We start from the raw sequence: 22,535 nt of genomic DNA, 5'->3' as shown, positions 1-22,535 counted from the left end.
GAACACTGAGCTCTGTTAATCTCTTTTCAATAATGCCCAATAATTTATGTGCCGATTTGCTAAACACAAAAACAATCAAGTTGAAAATCACAGTCACCAAAATTACAGAAAATGAAATGCACAGGAATGATTTATTTTCTCAGATCAAAGTAACACTTATATGCAAAAATGATAAAGATCTTATGCGATGTGGGAATTATTTCACTGCAGCTTAACTGAATACTGCAGTCATTTCCATTTAAGTGTAAAAATGAACATTTGTAAAATTTCACGGCAGAATGGAATCTAGCTTTAAAAAGGTAATTAGACCATGGCCATAAAAATATCCATTTTACTTTTTTTTATTGGAACCAGAATATAAATATAAATTAGATTATTGGTCTTTTAAAATCTTTCTAAGGAAGTTCCACAGCACAAATTAATACGGCTTGAGTGCAAATAAATGATAAGACCGCCACAAAAAGTAGCAATCTTGCAGGAACCACACATAGAAGATGGCACAAATAGCGTCGAGAAGGACCTCATAATGTGGTGCACATTAAATATTAACCAAACCAGGTGAAAATCGATGTTTCCTGGCGTGCGTTAGTAAATACCCAACGCTTGAAAAGTCATCATTCTCACTGCTCTAATGAAGACCTCGTGGATTGAAATACTCTTAGAAAAGTATGTGACAGTCAATAGAATCTCACATACTTTTCAGAGAACTGTAAACATGTACAGAGATTTGTTTAATGTTCTACAGCATACTTCTAGGTATGGCCTTATGGCTCATTTTCACCGGATCACACTGCTCGAGACCTGGTTTTTCATTGTAACAGTCACTACATTTCAGGTGTGTTGATCCAACTGGTTCCAATAAATCAACCAATATTGACTATAGTTTCCACAATAGGCTGATTGGTTAAATCGAAGTCCTGGACTGGAACAGTGGGATCCAATGGAAACTGCAGTTGTCCCATTTGCGGGATTTCACTTCGTCACCATGCTTGGAAGGGCAAACCAATGCAGAAAAGGTCATATAACAAAAGAAAAAAAGTACATGAATAATGTGCAAAATTATTTATCACCATAATATCTGCATAATAAACATCATGAAGAAAAACAAGAAGCACTGCTAGGTCCTGCCATTAATTTTTCTGTGCATGACTCTGCACGACTGTTTGGACTGCGGTCCATGGGAACATTTTTAAAAAGGCGAAAATAAGGTATCACAGTAATGTGCCTGAACTCATCCTACCCACCTGAAGTATGAAGGTTTACAGAGCTACCTAAGTGAAGACATTTGCTCAGACATGCTCAGGTTCTTAGAGAATACTCTACAAAATTGGAGTTACATATTTTAAGCAGAATCATTCTAGTAGTCTTGATAAAGGCGTTGCCATAACCACCTAACTCAAGTCAACAAATTACATGAACACAATCTGTTGAGCAGAAGTTGCATGCAATAGCTAGGTTCTGGACTATTTATAGACACTAAAAATGTAACATGTGTGTACCTGGATAGCGAATAAATGCACTAAAGACTGAAACATTACTCATAACAGAAACAGCTAGGGAAGTAATCATTTTTGGAGATAGATAGCCTAGAAAAACAAATAAAGGACAATTCTGTACCTGATAAGGCTAGAAGGAAATTAGATGAAGTCAATAAATTATAAAGATTATCTGCTCATTGGATTGGATCGAAACTGTTGGCTATACAAAGAGCTGTATTGACATTACCTCTTTTGACTTGGAGATGCTGGCGAGGGCTTGTTGTATTTATTTGTAGGCTCCTCCCAATGAGTAAGGCTCTAATCTAGAGGTCTCCAACCTTTTTTGTAGCGAAAGCTACTGAAGTTGAAGAAAATCACCCAGAGCTATGCATATACTTAGAATTTTATTATTGACCACATCAGACAAGTTTACATGTTTGTTTTGAATGTAAACATTTCAGCTTTATAGGCTGGGATACACACAGTAGAACTACTGGTAGCTTCCGAGCTACTTGTTGCTTAATCACACTAGGGTAAATAACCCATTTTTGACATTGTGAAATGGGATGAGTGCTCATCTAAATATGGGAGTGGCTAAGCACCCAAAAGTCAGCCTGCCTGTTGGGTTTTGCCATCTTGAAACAGAGAAAGTGCTAGAAAATTAGGTGGAGGGTCTGTGTGAAAATAGTTATGCCTCCCTTCACTGGCCAGTGCACTACTTAGTGCACAGGGTAAATCCGGCATTTGAACCACCACCACCTCAAAACATTCCTGGACATAAAGAAGAAGAGTCTGGTGCAACAAAACTCCTGACTCTTGTTGGAGAAAGAGGATTCACTCAAGGACTTAGGGGCTCATGAGTTCTGCTGAAACCCAGGGGAAGAACTGTTATCTATTGGTCAAGTGGTTGGCCTTCTGTTCCTCCTCTTCAGGGACAGAAAAAACGAAACCCCTGAGTCGAAGAAGGCTTAACTGATCTTTCATAGCAGTTGAAGACTAAGTCCAAAGGCCAAACTTTTATTTTACCTGGATGACCCGTTAGGTGTATCCTACCTTTGTCCCATCGCAGTTGGCCTCAAGTTATTAGATGCCAGTGAACAATTAACCGTTTTTCAATGGTGCAATACTTTTTTCTAGGTGCATTTTCCATTAAAACTACACAAAATCACATCTCTGTTTCCCTTTAGCCTATAATCATCTCTGTGTCATTTTGCTCATTAAAGTTTTTTTCCTATTATTCTAAATTAACTAAGGACCTTAATGGTGCTTTTCTTAGACTTTAAAATTATACGTGCTGCTTGAACTTAACAGACATGTTGGGGGACTTTATGCTACTCTTGCCATAACTACCAGTGGCTAAGCAGAGATTCTCTCAGAACCGAGTTTTGACCTCATCACAGTGTTGAATGACGGCTCTCTTGAGCTACCGGGCTGACGAGAGCTGATAAGGCACCTGTGCGCCAGAGTGGTACATGAACCTGAGAAGACTTTTGGCAGCATTCTAAGCAACCCCACAAAATATGCTGCTCTCTGCTGATGATGGGCGAAACCCAGAAACAAGTGTCCAGAGATACACAGCACTTGCTGAACCTACTAAGGTGAAAGGCTTTGATTACTTTTGTTAATGTAAAATGAATCTGACTGCATCTACCAAGATGCCTTGGGGCTAACCTTTTGTGGGAGTGTGAGGCAGTGTGCCCCCCTTTTTGTTTTTGCACCTCATCATATTGTTTTTATTAAGTTTGGCAGGGATCTTCATCCCAAATAAACTATTTCTGGCAAATACTATTCTTTCAAAAAAGCCAGGGGATGGAGGGGGAGGAACTGAGTGATTTGGTGGAGCCACTTTCTGAGACCCTCCTAGTCAAAAACTTTATGAGAATAAATCGGAATAAAGCACCAGTAATATCAGTACTAATAGACACAATGGGCAAAAATCTTTTTTTTTTTTAACTTATCTACAAAATCTTACCATGATTATGAAATATTAGAGAAAGTACTAATTCTTGTATCCTTGGTATAGCTAATCGTTTTGATGTTGAGAAAAATATTGGAGCCTTTCTTTGTAAAGTTTACCAAAATACTCATTGTGGCACAACAAAAGTATTCCTTTTGTTCAATTGTTTATGCCTAGGCAGAATTATAGCTGGACGAGTGGCTTTTTAAAACATACCGATATTAAAAAATAAGCTAATTGAAAAAGGCTACTTTTATAAAAATGGGTCATCATACAATGAGAAGCCCAAGGTTCTATAAAACACAACATTTTTGAACGAAAAGAAATAAGGAAGTTCTGAAAGAACAGGTTGTGAAACAAACTTTCCAAGACTAAGCAAAAAAATTGAATAATATCTAAATGGAGAAACCCCTCTTTGCATACAGAAGTAATAGACACCTGAGAAATACACTCGATCAGACAAAGACAGAAGGATAAGGACAGACAGGTTAGTGTGTCTGATTCCAGAAACAGAGTTCCTATGGCCCAACTCTCTCATCCTACAAAATGCCCTTTCCAATCCAACTTATGGGTTATCAAATGGGGTATGGACCAATTTGCCCCAAATCAAAATCTTGAAACAATGGAGAATTGAAAGAGCCACATGATATTCAAATGTAAAATTCCAAACTTGTGATTTATAATGGTTTGCAATATGAAATTAACACGTTGGGTCAAGATGGTGAGTCCAAAGTTGTTTATTGATGCCCATTCAAACAGAAGGTCATAAAAGTTTGAGCAAAGAGCCAGAGCAGACACGTGTTTCGCCCCCTATGGTAAGTCTACCTGGGGCTTTTTCAAGGCGAGCAATAATCATCAGACTAGATCTGAGAGCGCAAAAGGCATCATTATCTGACAGATCATGTACCGGGCTAAATTGCAACGTGGGATTTAGCCCTGTACATGATCTGTCAGATAATGATACCTTCTGCGCTCTCAGACTGACTGAATATATTGACCGATTAATAATTGTTTCAAAAAAAGGATCTACTCTGATGACTATTGCTAGCCATATATAGAGGTACCACGTAGATTGTCCTCTCTCATCTATTGTGCATATAATTACTTCAATTCAGACTCAAACGTCAACTCAAACAGTGCCTTTACAAAGTAAACTTAGCTGAAAGAAAATGAGGAATAAAAAACCTATTCAGAAGACGGAGTAGTATTCCAGTTTCTCTAAGTGGGTCATTAAATATCATAAAATGGACATCAAACCAAAAATGTATAACATGAGTCATGAAACTCCTCATAATATGAAATCAAATAAAATTAATGAACAGCACTGTGTGCTATTGTGTAAGTGTCTAAAGGCGTTAGCCTTGTTTGTAATAAGCTAAGGAGATCCTTAAAAGACAAAGAAAGTATTTTACTGTATGCTCACTATTATTACTGGGCCTTATGTTGTTTTCAATCTGTTTATTGTTTTTTTTTTCTTCAGAATGACAAGACAGCGGTCAAGCAACAACACATATTTCAGTTACAGAGCCAGTGTAACATATTAGCTTCCAATCGGCACTTTGGGATACAAAGCAAGCGAGACATAAATAGGTGTATTGAGAGCAAGGAGCCACACATCAGCTTAGAAGTGTCCTGCTGGGTTGAACACCGTATCATAAGAGGAAAGATGTAATACAAGCATAGTGACCCTGCAAGGGAACTAGCAACATATTCATCTAGGAGTAGACAAATTAATCAATTATTCAAAAAGATACACCAAGTAAAGAAGAAATGAATACCTGATTCTGTACCTTACCCCACACCCAAGGCATTGGATCAGCAGATCACCTGATTTTACTAGTCAATACACAAATTTAGGGTCCTGGAACAACGTGAACAAGGGAAAGTTAGACATCCTTGAATGTCGTGCGATTAAGTCAGGATATGGCCATCTGCTATGCCGTCCCCACCTTCCAGTGGATCATCCAGTGCCTCAGCGTCTAGGTGTGTGTTAGCCTGAAAGTCAGTCAGGACAGTGTCCCAGCTCACTGCTATGGGATATTTGCACAGCCCTAGGTTCTCTTCCCTATGCAATGCTACACCTTGCACCTGTGCCCATGTAAAGAGGGATTGCATGAGGCTGATATTGTTGGGGGTTCGGGTGATTTCCACCGTTGAGTAATTAGACGTTTGGCTGTCAGAAATCCCAGGTCGAGAAGACGGGAAGTAACGCTGAGTTTCTTGTCTCTGTGATAGAGACCAAAGAGGCATGTTTCAAACCTGTGCTGGTAAGGACGCCCTGAGCAAAACGTGACACCTCGCCAGTAGTGATGTAGAGATGGGCAAGCCTATAGCATGTGGAGCAGGTCTGCGTCAACCAGGTGACAGTGAGGGCAACCAGCATGAGTGCAGCAGAAGTAGCAATTTATTTTGGCAGGGGTGAGGTAGGCCCAGTTTATGTTGTAAAATTGGATGAGGTGAAATCGGGTGTTGCATTAAATATGAGCTGGACTTTCCATTAAGGTACCCCCTGCCCTGTCCATGTAGGGGCAAATCAAGTTGCCTTCCCAAAGGCAGCATTGGGCCGTAAGTTGTTGTGCAGTGTGAATTCACAGCGACTTCTCAAACCAGTGTATTAAGTGTCGACCCGGCCCCATCACATGAAGGTATTATACAGTGTGGTGTGTTGGATGCTTTTGTGTCATATCGCCCCGTTTATTTCTAAATGACATAAGCAGTGAGTTGTATAATAGGAATAGACCAGGAGAAAGCCTTCATCCTCGATGAATGTCTTATATGAGAGGAGGGTACCATCCTGGTAAAGATCCCCCAGGGTGTCTAGATCAGTTGCGTGCCAAGTGGTTAGTTCCGCTGATGAGATGAGGTTCTGACCTATTGGTGTACGAAGTAGGGCCAGTGCCGGTGCACAAGGAATGGATGACCGCATAAGGTAGAGGCACCAGTGATATCTCACTCCCAGTAGCAGAGAATTTGGTGTTTTGGCCAGGGTGCATGGGTGGAACAGTTGAAGGATAGTAAGTAAATTACAGGGTGGTAATGTGGCAGTGTTGGCTAGCTGTAAGCCAGCAAAAAAGTTAGCCACCCATTGAGATTGGGAGGCAAGGTAGTACTGTTCTAGGTTCGGTACAGCGAGCCTGCCCTGGTCTGGGAGCAAGGAATGTTTTGCAAGTGCATCGTGATTTGCTGCAAATAAAAAGAACGAAAACATGGGGTTGGGATATAAAGAGGTAGGTAAGTAAAGTAACAGAGAAGGCATAGGGACGACCACCATTTAAAGGAGGGCTACTCTTCCTGCTATTTAAAATGGTAATGTTCACCAAAGGTCATCTGGGACTTCAGGGATAACATGGTGCGTGTAAGGTAGCCATCAAATATGTCCGCTGGTTAGAGATACACCCTGACACCCAGGTATCAGAATATTTTGGGCTGTGAAGGTACTAGTATGCCATTTAGGGTAAAGTCATGATTTGGCAACTCAGGTGTAAAGGGGAATAGGCAAGATTTTGCACAGTTAGCCTTTAAGCCAGAGAGAACAGCAAAGCGAGTGAGAGTCAGAGCGATCGTGTCAGGAATCACGTACATGTCTCTGAGATATATGTGCATGTCTTCAGCATAAAGGGAAACGGTGTGGATTCCGTCCCCTAGAGGAATGTCCAAGGCTGCACCCTGTTCCTTAATAGCAATTGCCTTTATTGCCAGGGAAATTATAGTGGGCAATCTTGATGGGTGCCTCTGTGTTTATGGACTGGCTCTGAGATGAGAGAGCCTGTTTTGACCCAGACCAGAGATTGGGTGTATAGCAGTTTAAACAAATGTAGAAAATGGCTTCCAATACTATAGTGTGGCAAAGTTTCAAACAAGAAAGCCAACTCCAGGGAGTTAAAGGCCTTCTCAAGGTCTAATACCAGGTACCCGGCTCGAGGATAACACTACGAAGAGTATTTCAGGACACAAAGGATTTGCTGTTAGTTCAAGGTGGTGTTTCGGGCTGGGACAAACCCATTCTTGTTTGGGTGGACCAGTGTGGGGGGTAGGGGAGCTAGCCGGTCTGTGAAGATTTTGGACAGAACTTTATAGTCTGTGTTAAGCAAAGCCAAGCACCTTTACAACCCTAGTATGGAAGCTATACAGAAGGAGACGAGTTGCACCTCATGCTGGGAGTCGGGAGGCTGAGAGCTCTTCCTCGAACAGTATTTGTAGGCAAGGGGCAAGGAGTGGGGCTGTTTTGTACAATGCTGCAGACATATCTGGACCCAGAGTTCTGCCTGTGGCACAGGCCCGCAGCCATGGCATGTGTTTGAGCTAAATGGGCAGCGTAATTAAGAACACACAATTTTTCTTATAATAAAGCGTGTTTGCGACGTGTAGCTACCAGTTGGTTAGTGTTAGCTGGTTTAAGCATCACATGAGTTTTGCAGTCTAAAAGCATAGATTGTGAGAGCTGTCACTGTCCAGTTGTTGGCACATATTCCAATTTGTCCCCAGACAATGGCCTCTAATGGTCACTTTAAACGCATTCCAGTCAAACAGTCTGATGGAGTATGTGTTATTTGTTTTGCTCAAAATAGTCTATAATGGCCATGCCAAGAGAGACTCTGTAGGAGGGAGCCTCCAACTCCACTGTGTACAGGAGCCAAGTGAGAATAGTAGGGGGTCTGTGCCCTATGCAAATTGTAACACTGGGGGTTGTGGTCGGAGTGGATGTGACCTAATTAGTCAGTACATATGACAGAGGGGAGTAAGTTGGCTGTTTCGATCAGCCAGTCTATCCAGGCATGCAAATGGTATGGTGAAGAGAAAAAGGAGTACACTTTCATGTTTGCATTGCATAAGAGCTAAATGTTAACAGCTGCCAGTGCTAGAGCCAGTCGTATAGTGCCTGGGCATTGAAAGATGCAGGTGTGAGATGCAGTTTAGGAAAAGAAGAATCAAGATCAGTATTGAGAATACAATTGCAATCTCTCCCTATGAGCCATGGGACCCTGCACCAGCAGAATAATATCTCAGACAGCCTGTGAAGGAATATGGCCTGCTCCGAGCTAGGGGTGTAGACAGAGCCTATGAGGATTTGACGGCCATTGAGATGGCACTTCACAAACATGTAGCGGCCCTCTGTGTCTACAACAACATCATCTGGTCCAAAGGAGATACTTTGTTTAACCCATATCAATATGCCCCTGGCATAGGATGAGAAATAAGTGGCAAACACTTGGCCACGCCATGCCTCTGAAGCCTAGTTGCTTTGGTAAGTGTTAAATGTATTTCTTGTAACAGCAAGTGAAGTGACATTTGAGATATGAGTCACTAGAATAGCGGTGCAAAGGCATGTGCATTCCCCACACATTCCAGGTTATTACATTAATGTGGGTCATGTGTGTATTAGAGGAGGGTGCAGTGGTCAGCCACTGTGTATTAGGCAGAAGGCCAGCCTGTGAGCGGTGTTAATTTAGTAGGGACGGGAGAAGCAGGGTCAGATGCCATATAAGAATAACATATAACCAAGAAGAAAACCAAGAAAGAGGAATAGTGAATACCATCAGAAACGAGTGACAACATACACCCATCCAAAATTCTGAACTATGAAGGTCAACAACAGCAATAAAATATGGAAATGGAACCAAGGGGGGAAGGCAAGGCAACCAAAGATGGGGCAGCCAGTGCAGTAAGGATAGGCATGCATCGGCTTGAATGAGCGATCTACTACCAATCAGAGCTTCACAGTAGGGCGCAGATTAACTCCAGCACAGTAGCAGTGTATGACAAAGAAATACAAAGACATGTATACCTCATGTCAGCTGCAAAGGAAGAGAGGTTAGAAAACACATTGGTGGATCAACATTACGGATAAGATGCTGCAAGTCCAATTGGCTGGCCGCAGCATATTTCACAGAGTATATGTCAGATAATGTCATCAGCCATCTGTGGCATCATCAGGGGAGACAACTGACCCCATTCTAGAAGGCCAAGTATCCTAAGGGCCACTGTCACTGAGGGATTTGGTGGAATCATAATTGGGTTCTGAGCTCTGTTAAGCTTCACAAATTGTGGCTGCCATCTGTAGAGTCCGGTGCCTCTCCTAAATAACTTGCTCCAGGTCAGAGACAGCTTTGGGTTATGCGGAGTGGTTTGAGTGGCGCCCACAATGGCGAGTCACAGCCGGGTTGTGGTGCAGTTTCGTCTCCAGTATAGACGGACTAAAATTCACCTGCCCAGTTGAATCCAGCCAGTCCCACGCAGCATTGGGGGAGTCGAAGAAATGTGTTGTCTCCTCCATGACAACCCACAGGCATGCAGGGAATAGAAGCGAGGAGCATAAGTCTAGGTCACATAGGTGGCATTTGACAATCAGAAAGGAGTTTCTCTGCCACAGTGAGTACAGAAAGAACATGACAAGTGCATTTTCAACAGTAATGTTTCAAAGTCCCACGCTTCTCATAGAATGGAGTCTCTGTCATTATAATGAAGCAGATGGAACAGTAGTGGTCTAGGATTAGAGCCAGGTGGGAGTTTACATATCAGAATGTGATGGACTGACTCACTGGAAAATAATTGCCAGAGTGCTGTTGGAGGAAGCAGGTCATACAACCAGCATTCCACATATGCAACAGCATCTTGCCCCTCAACACCTTCTGGGAGGCCAACCGCATGGAAATTGTTTCTCCTGGGGCTTCCCCTCGCATCTTCTTCATGGCATTCCAGGATGTGTTCCCTATCACTAGTGCCTGCAGCAATATCTCCATCTCTCTGGACTTCAGCTGGTGCTCGGCAAGAGTCTGTTCCACAGAGTGAACCTTATTAACTAGTCTGAGGGGCTCTGCATATGGCAATGTGCGATTTGCTGCCACACTGCTGATCTTGCTTTCTAGAGATGTACACGTGCTCTCCAGCGAGACTCGGATTCTTTCAGTGGTCTTCAAGACAGTATCTAGTTCGTCTCAGATTGATGCGGTAGGGCCTAGGGGGTCCAATATGTCAGGGATGCTAGCTTAAAATGTGTAAAGATGTGTTGTGGGTGCTGGAACAGAGGTGACTCATGATGGCTTGTTCCATGCGCATACCCCAGAGGAGTGCCAGTTCACCTGATCAAGGGTCCTGCCTTCCAGTGCCAACATTCCCTTGCAGGCACAGCAGCACAAACAGCCCCATATGTCAAACTATAGCCAAGAATTAGCTGGCTACTGGAAGAATGTCAGTGTTGGGAGCAATGAGGAGGGCAGGGGTGTGGGTACAGGCATGTAAGGTGTGCGGCCTTCGGGAGAGGCAGCCAAGTAGGATGTTAGGTCCAGAGGTGCAGTGCCCTGTAGTAGTAACGCAGTAGGAGTGTGGCTATGTTGAATCACAGCAGGTCTACATCTGGAAGGACTGCTTTCTTGTGCCTTTGCGTGCTGGGTAGTGCTGCAGCACAAGCACCCAGTGCAATCTGGCGTCCGTAGCTTATAATGCCTCACTGTAAAGGTGTCCAATTAAATGTGAGGCATAGGATCAGGGTTGTGGCTCTTGATGATGCAACATGTAGGCCAAGTGGGAGGGGTGGCTACCTTGGTAAAGTGTGTTCGCAGGGTGTTTCTTTGCTGCTCAGGGCCAATGTCCAAGCCAAAGGGGGCCATGCAGAGATTGTGCAGCAAAGCTACTACTGCGACGTATAATTAAAATATTGTGTGACTTTTTTTTTATCAAAGATGAACTATTGGATACATTTCACAAATTATCCAACAGAGCATTTTTTAAGAATTTTCAAATCTGATATTGTAAGGATAACAAAGTTTAAAGCAATACAGCAAACAATTAATGACATGATTTGAGGTTTGAAATGAAACTTGCATACCACATTGTATACATTTACAACCCAGATGGGTTCCAGGTTCCCCGGAATGCTTAGAAGATCACTGTAACAAGATCTTTTGCACTAATGACCTTCATGTTTTAGATAATTATTTAGAAATGGTGGATCCCAGTACTGGCATGGATTAACTTCTAAATCTGAAGGAAAAATATCAACAACAAAATACTCCTTGTTAAAATTATGGGGGACATTATTAGAGATATAGGGTCCACATAATAAATCCTGAACTTTAAAAAGAGCCCGATAGGTCCCGGCACCATGAAGCATGACGTTGGAAGTTTGTAAAAATACCTCCCGAAAACGAATTAAGTTACCTAATATGTAACATACAGTCAGCACTGAAATATTGGGAAAGACATTGTCATCCCTTGGCCTGGTTTCCCCTGTCTTTTTGCCTCTGCTTCCTCTATTTTTGACTATGTGCTGGATTTTGTTTTGCAGATTTTGGTACTCTGGGCACTTTACCACTGCTGACCACTGCTGAAGTGCAAGTGCTCTGTATCTAAATTGTGATTATGATTGGTAATCCTTGATTGGCATATCTGATTTACTAGTAGGTCCCTAGTAAAGTGCACTAGAGGTGCCCACGACCTGTAAATCAAATGCTACTAGTGGGCCTACAGCACTGACTGTGCCACCCACATGAGTAGCCCTGTAAATATGTCTCAGACCTGCCACTGCAGTGTCTGTGAGGGCACTTTGGAACTGCCAGTTTGACCTGGCAAGTGCACCCACTTGCCAGGCCTAAACCTTCCCTTTTACTACATATAAGTCACCCCTAAGAAAGCCCTCTCGGGAGGTCTGTTTTACATGTCCTGGTAGTGAAATACTGCCATTTGTTTTCCTCCCATAGGTTAACATAGGGATTGCCTTTAAATGCTTTTAAGTAATTTCCCAGGGCGAGCAGATTGAGATATGGAGTTTGGGGTGTCTGAACTCACAACTGAAAAATACATATTTTGGTAAAGTTGGTTTTAGATTGTGAGTTTGAAAATGCCACTTTTCGAAAGAGGGCATTTTCTTGCTTAACCATTCTGTGCCTCTGCTTTGCTGCTCAATCCACGTCTGGGTCAGACTGGTAGTTGGTCTGTTTGTGAATTCACTCTAGACAGTAACACAAAGGGAGCTGAGGTGTGTCCTGCATATCCTGATGGGTCTTCCTGGGCTACAGTGGGAGGGAGGTGCTCACACCTGCACTTGAAAGGGCTGTGCCTGGCCTCACACAATACAGACTCCAACCAACTAGAGTGTGGATGGGGCAGGACAAGGAAGAGGCAGGGCCATGTGCACTACAAAGACTTGCCTTTGAAGTTTGCCTACTTCAAAGGCAGAAGTGAGTATAACTATTGGACTGCTGGTCCCACAACTTTAGAACACTTCTGGATCAAGAGGAACTTCTGCCAAGAAAAGCTGAAGAGCTGTGCGGAGGAGTTAGGCCCCTTTGCTGTGTGTGCTTTGCTGGGTTGGCCTGCAGTTGCTGCTTCTGCCTTAGAGAGGACAAAGGCTGGACTTTGCCGTGTATCCTGCGTGTGAAGTTTCTCCAAGACATTGGAGTGAGTTTGGCTCCTGTTAAGAAGTCTCAGGGGCATCAAAGACTTCATCTGTAAGCACCTGGGCCCTCTTGCTTAGACACCCTGATTTGCCAAGTGGTGTCACTGCAGTCCCAGGGCCCTTGGAAGAAGAAGCTTGTAAAACAGGAGTGAAAATCCACACATCAGAGCCGAGCAGCTGAATAATCGACGCAGTACCCACCTTGCGGCTGTAAAATAAATGCAGCACCCACACTGCAGCTGTGAACTCAACGCCTCACAATCTCTGCACGGCTTCATTGTTACCGTGCATCTAGATTTTCCATGCATCGTCCCCGGGCGCCTAAACTTCAACATCACCACACAGACCAGAAGCTGCCTGTCCAGAAATCGATTAATCTGTTCCCTGTGAGTAAAGAATCCACACATCACTTAGCCGGCGGGGAAAGAATCGACACACGGCCTCACTTGCAAGTAAGGAATCAACGCATTGCTTGCTTTTTTGATGCACCTTCATCCCTGCAGTTTTAAATACACATGCCAGCTAAAACAATCCATCCATTCATTCTTTGGATTAAGACTTTTAACTTTAAGAAGTAATATCTTTTCTTGCATATGTTGGATTTTTGTCATTTTCGTTTTGTTTGATTTAGGTAAATATTAGCTATTTTTCTAAACTTGTGTGGAGTCCTTTAGAGGGGTTTTTACTGTGTTACTGTATGTGTTTGTGCAAATACTTTACACATTGTCTCTGAGATAAGCCTGGCCGCTTGTGCCAAGCTACCAAGGGGGTGAGCAATGGTTATCTTAGGTGTGTGACTAGAGTGAGAGTCCCTACATGGGCAGTGTGTAAACTGACTGCCAACTAGAGATCCCATTTCTAACACAGCACTTCAAAAAATCATTTTTGTGCTCTGAATCTGTAAACAATGAATTAAAGGAGACATGTTTAAACTTGAATGTGGTGGAATATACTTCTATGCATAACAATGGTGAATACGTATGCGAATAATTCAAGAGCACCACTAAATGTAAATGGTTAGGGGGACTATCAGAAAGGGATGAAAGTGCAAGATTTTAAATCTAACAAGGTCTTTCAAAATAAATTAATGCACCTATTGAAAAATAATGATAATTGTTTATGATGAGTAAGACAAATGATCTCTTGTAACTTGCAAAGTAAACCTAAAATGTTGTGCTATCCATGTGAATAGAAAAGCCTTCCTCCCAACTACGCAATCTCACATTCAAGGTGTCACCATGGAAAAAGCAAATGCTAGAATAAATACCTTCCTTGGAATCCTCTGAAGCACAGATTCAACTCCATGTAGTTGAAAAATGTTAAAATGCATACATCTCTATTGTTGATATAACAGACCTATGATTTCATTGGTCTTTGCAAAACAGACTATTTTCTAAATCCCTTATAAAGTGCATATTGTTTTCTCATTCCTCCTCAACTTAATTTTCAGGAACAGTTAATGGCCTCTAATTTGCACACAAATGAGTTGTGGTTCTTGTACTGCACACCCAAATTTCAACTTGTTTATGATTGGTTTAATCAGTCTGCTAAACTGGTGTTTTAATCTGTTAACCTTTCTTAAACTTAATCTTTGAAACTTCCATTGTCTCTACAAAGCATCTATGTTGGGTGAGTAAAATGTTATGTCAAATTCTGTCCACTGAAAAAGTATGAGTGAATGAGTTATGGAGAGTTAAAAGTCTAAAACTGTACAGAGATACAGAAATGTGCTAACAGGCTAAACAGAGTAATTATGGACAAAAAGATCCCTATATGACCTTTTCTGATTAGCACCAACAAGCATCCCCTCCTAATAAGTAACCGGAGTGATGTTTATGTGGCTAAGACAAAGCCACTCCACAAAAATTACAATAGCTAGGAACACATTCCTAAAACAGGCAGCACTAGAAGTGAATTACACAACTGAAATGGGCTTCAACATACATTTTAAAACCTGAAATGAAATAATTAATCCTAAAATAAAATAGATGCATCACATACCAGAGTTGGGCAAAAAGAGTTTTAAAAAACAAATGTGAAAATGATTAAGACACAATAAAATACATAATTCATCTTCACTTGCATAAAAGAAGAAATAGACATTTCTAACTTCAATGTCACTATTAAGAGGCTGATGAAATAGTTCTAAGAAATATTATGTGGCAAGGCACTGTCTTTTTGCATTGAAAGAACCTTTATTAATTGCAATTTTTACCTTTATGGTAGGACTCCTTGAAAAGGAACTAACTGTAAACAGTAAAACTCTATTATTTCTTTAAATGCCATGACTAAGATTTACAATGACAGAAGTAAAAATGAGCAGGAAAAGGTTGACATAAGTCAGCTACTTCAAAAACAAACCCAAAATTCGCATATGATCTTTAGCAATTTTCCACACAAAAGGAAGAATAAGAAAACCAAATGAGAAAAACAAAAATCTACTCAACCACTGATTAAATAATCTGACTAGCAGATCAAATGTGCCCATGCATTCACTCACCAACAGGGGGCTTGGTGGAGTTTTCATGATTTGTTCACTTGAAATAAATACCTGTTGGCTCTTGTACAACATGAGAAGAGTGTGATGTCAATACACTGTCATACAAAGTCCATGTGTGCTGATTATTGTTGATATTCATTATTTGTGATCCTCTGGCACAAACAAAATCACCCTTATACTACAGATACATATTTCTTCAGGCTATGTGTACATTCACCTCAATATAAACACAATTTAAGCAAAGAAAGCAACATATTTACATCTTAAATAGGCTACCAAAAACCTTTCTCAACTGAATGATAATGAAAGGTTTGAAAACTACCAATATCACGCTTTACTTTACAAGTTCATATCTTATGTTGTCTGTTGCATCCTTATTTACTGGAAGAACATCACGGCTGTATACAGAGATAGATTCCTTCTCGAAGATTATAGTTCCACCATGGTCCCTTAGTAAGACTCCTCTCGGAAGGGGCACAATTTGAATGGCCTTTCCTGGTTCTCTTGCTTATTCAGGGAAGAAAGCTATGTCTTACGGTATTTTGGAGATATTACTAGCGCCTTGGGTTCTTTCACTTCTCCTGTTGAAAGGGGAGCAAATCAGGCTCTTGGTATGAGAATGGGTTCGGTGAGTGGGAAGGAGTCAAGCCATATGTCAGAGGTAAGCTACCTAAAAATATATGTCTGGTGACTGGTAAAAAGGATATGTATTTAGGGGGGGATTCAAGGATCTGCCACATTCCTCAATCAGGAATTGTAGGAAAGGAGTGAGACTCCACTTTCCACCAGTACTGAAGTCTTTAACCTGTGTGCCAAACTTTAGAAAGTAGTGCATTCTTCTTAAGGCAAAACAAAACACTTTGAGGGACTTAGTGTGCTTGCACTTCTCATCACAACTAACTGTATATACATCTCTCTGTTAGACTTTACATCACAAATGACTACTGGAAATCGTTTCATACAAGCTTCTCTTTGTGCCTCTGAGCTGTCACAGTATACTTTGTGGCACACTAATTTGGAAGTTGGTTACTTGTGCCTCAAACTGGAAAATAAAACCCAAACATGCACTCTTTCTCTAATCTTGCCTTTTTCTCTGATCCCCTCTCTGCTCCAGTTAGGTTTCCTACCTATAAAAGATTCTTGGTTAAAACTCTGACTTGGTTTTCTCTTCGAGTCGCAAAAAACCTTAATAATTCAAACCTCCCACAATTCGTTAAACATTTTGAGAAATTAACACACGACTCTGCCTCCTGTTAAACTTCAAGAGAAACTTGAATTCTATATTCCCTTCATTTTGGTTTTTGCTATGAGGTCAAGTGACATGCTTGCTATATTTATATAGCTTTATGCTGAACTCAATTGTCCACATTATTTTCCATCACCTCTTCTATTTCCATAATTATATATTCTGCACCGGCTTTTACTCCTATTCTGTTTTTTCCATTTTCTTTGATAGTTTTGAAATATATCACAGTAGAATTCCTCCTTACATTGTATATCAATTTTCACTTGATGTGTGTCCTTGCTTCTCCTTGGACTTATGCTTTGTTTGTTGTGTTTACTACTGAAGACCACGGAGTGTTGATACTCCATTTTTGTGACTATGTTCATTATTGAACATCAAATTTAATCATCACCCCTCTGCTTTTGTGGTTCTGTCACTACACAACCAAACCTAAAATAATTCTAAGAATCATTATTTAAAAAATTATGACATACATCCGTTATAAAAAAAATGTATATTATTAACAAAGTAATGCATATATGTGCTAATAGGCTTGTAGAAATCTGTATTTGTAACGGTCTAACAAAACAGAGAATTATTCACTTCTGCACTACTAACCTAGAGGCATTCGATGTAAGGAATCTTTGTCTACTTCATCTGAATATTTCATATCTTAGCTAAGACAAAATTTTGCATTTAGTTTAGATAGAAGTGGTACACAAACAGAGACAAAAAGGGAGAGCTTCACCACTGCAGTGTAGAATTACAACACAAATCTCAGAATGCAACAATATCTCAGCAAAGAGTAACTTAATATCCAAAGTAAAGGCCCACTGCTGTTTAATACAGCACATCTAATAGCAATTTCATTCTTAAATACTTTTTTAATACATGTACAAAGATAATTTTGTTTAGCACATATTACTGTAATATTTTGAAGGCAAATAATTAAAATACATACCACACTTAAATTTACAGGAGTGTTGGCTTTTGGCACAGGGTGATTGTACAGTGATCCTAGCATGTCATTCAAGTCATTTTCCTGCAAAAAAATAAAATTATTTTTATGGTTTAACACAAATAATATACACAGCTATTTTGATTATGGCTACATAATTATTATAATCCTGCCTGTTTACTTTTGAGGACTATGCAGACAACTTCAGTAGTCTGTAAAGCTAATGACTATTAAGGATCAAATTAAAGTCATTTTAACCAGCATTTTTCATTAAATATTTCTGTGATGTCTTGATTTGCAAACAGTATTGCTAACTCTATATTTTTGCTTCTGAACGTTAGCCCTTTCTTACATTCGAGTAAAGAAAGAAGGGATGTTCTGCACTAAGGGTCAGAATGCAGGATAACAGATATATGTAAATATTTATACAAATATATTTTTCCTGCCACCAATGGTATTCCACTGGTTAATCGACAAGACAACCACCCAAATCTTTGGTGGGGAAGGCATTGATGCTGGAGGTAATGGATGTTAGTACTGCTCTAAAAGCGGAGCTGTACCCAGCACTCTCATGATGGACCAACCATAGGCTTTCTGAAGCTGCCAAGACTGTGGTCAAGCACTAAAGTCACCTTCTGATATTTGCTTATACATGCAATGAACTACTGTTTATCAAGAAGGCTGAGCACTGTGTGTTCAACAACAGATCAGCTTGATTAAAGTTGATGACAGGACTTTGCCAAATTGATCAAGGCGGCAAACTCTAAAAAGCAGTGTTTATATGTTTTCCCTTCCTGTCCACAAAAGACAAATGATTTACTGGATGCTCCTCAATTATGAAGAGGTGTGTCAATGTGGAGGGATGGAAGACTGCGAATCACCACTAAAGTCAAGACTGGCTTCATAGTGAGCTTAAGGAGGATTATCAACCAGTCTGAAACCTTTTGTTTGCATGCATTTTTACAGATATAAATATGTAATTGCTTTCACTTCATTGTCACAGTTCTTACAATACGAGGCTCAGTCACATGAAGGAAACAGACAACTAAGCTAGCCCTTGCCATGTGGAAATAAAGAACTGACCCTTCACACAGAAGTAATGTTTCTCTGGAATGGACTCTGCTTTAAGCAATGAGTTGTAGGGAATGCAGCTTGGTTCTTTCTTTTTGCATTCTTTGGCTTGCACTATTGTTGATTTTTCGCTCCTTCTGAGCTTTTTCATTCAAATCTAGAAACCAGTTTGTATTTCTTTTTAATAATTATTTTCTCCTGATAGGCAAAGCCCAGCAGGCTGGGATCCTAGAGTCCTGCCATTCTTAGGAGTGCTTACTATAAGGCACTGGGTTGGAGCTCCTCTACCTGTGCCGTCACCGTTGGGCACTCTGTACACATGACAGATCTTCCCTTACTGCCTTATGTTTTACTTTCTTGGATCTTTGGAGAATGAGGGACGCATATGATGGTGACTGGCAGGCCAAACCCTCTTATCAGTGCTCAAGGCCAATAGTTTGCGTTTGTGTATTACACATAACGGGAGTTGCATTTTTCTTTTATCAGTCGCAACTAATCTTAGTCCCCACATTCTTGGTAGGCCCCCTGTTCTGGGGCTTAGAGTTAAAAGTATGATTTGTGGAAACCCCGAGGTTGTGTAGTGTGCAGGAAAGGGAGCTGTAAAAGTCCACTATCACTTGCGTCTTCCCTACAGGGTTGTTATTCAAGATTCACACTTTTGGAAGGCATAAATATTCTTTGGCGTAATGGCTACTTTCACATGCAGCATCTGAGAGCTGGTCTCAGAAAGTTTAATCACATGGCCATACAAAAAGCTACGACTTCCATCATACAGCCGGTGAGACCTGCCGTGAAGACAAGATGCTAATCCACTGATGATGGATTCCTGTGGCTAAGTTGTTCTGTTAGGTCGTTTTCTTTATAATTATTATCTCTGATGAACGTACTGTAAAGTTTAAGATTTCAACATGCAAATAGAACATGCCTTCACTGTACAATTATGAAGATGGTCCTCCCAAAACAAAATGCCCTTGTGGTTTCATAGTTCATGTTTTGTGGATCATTTGGTTTGAAAGGGTCAGGATCTTCATCTGGGCTTGGGCTGGCATAAACGGAAATTCTATTTGAACTGTGATTGAGGAGGTATGGACCGAGTGGAAAGCACTTTATAGGTGACATGCTGTTAGGTATGTACGCTCTTGAATGATTGGTAGAAGGCTTTGCTATAACGTAGTGAAGTAGCCATTGGGACAAGTACTGGGCTTCAACTCATAAAAAAACCCTGCACAAAATATATAATTTTATGAATCAACTCAGGAGTTTTGTTCCATCCATTCTTCAATATGTGTGTGGGAATGCACACAAGAAGGCTCTATCAGACATTGTGGCTATTCCATATAATACAGTGCTTTTGGTATGAAGTAATAAAGAGTTTACAAGAGGCAGATGGCAGCCCGCTGGAAAACCCTCCTAAAACGATCAAGATAAGCACAAGGTTAGATGTAGAAATTATGAGATACCTGTGACTTATTTGTAAATGTGGCACTTGGAAGTTGCCAAACAAGATGTAATATTATAATCGGAAAACAGGTTGTCTCTGCCATTGGAACTTTGCAGTAAAAATCGTACTTGGTGTATGAAAGCAAGTGACATACACAAATTCGTAGTGCCCTGCAAGTTTGAGAAGATTTGGTAGGCTTTGGTGCCACAACTCCAGACTTGGAATACCATAGACAGTGTTGCATTATCGAGGAGGATAATAGACGTGGGACAATGAAAGGCACAAATTTAATCCATTATGAAATGTAAAACTTTTTGTATGGAAATGCAGCGGTTTAAAAGCATGTTCCGTGGTGACAGCAGACAAAGGAGTGCATTATGGAAATATTTCCTGTATTAGGGTGTTATCATATTCATGTTCATCCGCCTTCTTTGAGCTACTTGTGTGTTACGGTTGTTATAGGATTTTAAACACACTAATTAAACGTAGTAAAAAATAAAATACATAATTTCACTTAGCACTCTGTTGCTCATGCTTACATGATCCAATCAAATATTCATGATATTAACACACACCACACTATGCATTTATTCCCTCAGGAGCAGCAATAAGATATTATCATACATTCTAAAACTCCAAACAAAGCAAATTAAAGTTCGTGTGATCCTCTGACCCTGCATCCTTGCAGGCAGGTCGCTTCCTCCTCACCACTGCTCCGGTAAGTGCTGCCATTGTTTTGGGCTTGTCTGGGCTTCTTGGCTTCTCCTCTCCCGGAAGGCCCCGCCCCCTCCCCCTCCTCGGAGTTCTTCCTGCTCCTGACTCCTGCTGCCACCGCCCTCCGCACTCCCATTGGAGGTTTCCCTCCCTTCTCCCAGCTGCCACTCCCTCCCACCTCCCCTCTTAAGGAGGCCGCAGCGCGGGCGCGCCGCTGGCGCACCAAAGGCAAGCCCGTCCGCGCCAAGACCGCGCCCAGCACCAGACCCCCTGGCCAACACGCCTCTCGCGCCACCAAACACCTTTACACTGCCAATGAACTCCACGCCCTTAATCCAGGACGCTCCTCCATCTGCTTCTAGTCCACACCGATGCACACCAAAGGACCCTTCTCCTGCAAAGCCTGCAATTTCACCTGCAACCTAACCTCCAAACTCCAAATCAAAACAGACAACCGCCTAAGATGCATCCTACTTAACACCCGCTCAGTCCACAAACATGCAATTGAACTCTGGGACCTCCTGACCACATACTCGCCCGACGTCGCATTCCTCACTGAAACCTGGATTAATTCGGCCTCAGAACCAGACGTAGCCATAGCCATACCAGAAAACTATAAGATCACCAGAAGAGACCGAATCAACAGACCAGGAGGAGGAATCGCCTTAGTCCACAAAAACACCATAAGAGCCTCCACCAACTCCCACGACACCATCAACTCCGCCGAGCACCTCCACTTCAAAATCCACAGCAACGCCAACAACACACTCAGAGGAACACTGGTCTACAGACCCCCTGGACCCAGACCACAGTTCTGTGATGACATCGCCGACACCATCAGCTCCCAAGCCCTCGCCTCAACTGACTACATCCTCCTTGGTGACCTAAGCTTCCACCTAGAAAATAACAACGATATCAACACCACCAACCTAATCGACAACCTCGCAAACTTCGGCCTCAAGCAACTCGTCACTACACCCACCCACTCCGCAGGCCACACACTCGACCCCATCTTCTCAGTCAGCAACCACGTCTCTTTCAGCCACACCACCGAACTCAGTTGGACAGACCACCGCTGCATCCACTTCTCCTACCAAAAAACAGTCACTCACCACCACCGCACACAACCCCCCCCAGCGCAACTGAAGCAAAATATCAACGGATCAACTGATCTCCACTCTCACCCGGGCCCCACCCCCTGGGACCCCAACATAGCCACCACCAACCTGAATCGCTGGATAGAAGATTGCGCCAACACCCTTGCACCGCTCAAAAAAAAAAACAAACACCTCCCACAGAATCAAGGCCAGCTGGTTCAACCTAGAACTACAGGAATCCAAACGGCTATGTTGCAGAATGGAAAAAACCTGGCACCTTGACCCTACCAACTCCAACCACATCGCTTTCAAGGATGCCCTACGCAAACATCACCAACTGATCCGCACTACCAAAAGGACCCACCTAAAAAACCGCGCCAACGCTCACAACAGTAAAGAGCTCTTCGGCATCGTCAATGAGCTCTCCACCCCCAGGACCTGCTCCAACGAACCCCTGCCATCACAGGAGTTCTGCAACTCACTGGCAACCCACTTCTGTCAAAAGACAGAAATAATCCACAATAGCTTCAAACCCCAGACCCACCAGCTGACTACAAACACCCAAGAACCCAACGCTCCAAGCAACACCCACCTCATCCACACCTGGACCCCCGTCAACATAGAGGACACCACCACCACCATGGCCTCCATCCACTCCGGATCACCATCGGACCCCTGCCCACACCATATCTTCAATAAG

General features: G+C 41.9%; 1 protein-coding gene across 2 annotated transcripts in view; it reads right to left on the bottom strand.

Annotated features, from left to right (window-relative positions):
• DENND1B (DENN domain containing 1B) overlaps nt 1–22,535 on the bottom strand; it is a 1,047,500-nt gene that overhangs the window by 478,689 nt on the left and 546,276 nt on the right. The window contains exons 7-8 of one of the 2 annotated variants that reach the window (XM_069232124.1): nt 17,516–17,596; nt 15,330–15,389 (exon numbers count right to left, since the gene is read on the bottom strand). In XM_069232124.1, the coding sequence (XP_069088225.1) occupies nt 15,330–15,389; nt 17,516–17,596 (141 nt within the window). The remainder of the gene's footprint in view (nt 1–15,329; nt 15,390–17,515; nt 17,597–22,535) is intronic. The other variant, XM_069232125.1, reaches the window with a different exon arrangement.

This window comes from Pleurodeles waltl, chromosome 4_2, assembly GCF_031143425.1.
Source record: "Pleurodeles waltl isolate 20211129_DDA chromosome 4_2, aPleWal1.hap1.20221129, whole genome shotgun sequence".
Lineage (NCBI taxonomy): Eukaryota > Metazoa > Chordata > Amphibia > Caudata > Salamandridae > Pleurodeles > Pleurodeles waltl.
Note: the sequence above shows the minus strand (reverse complement) of the source record. Positions and strands in the feature narration are given on the sequence as shown.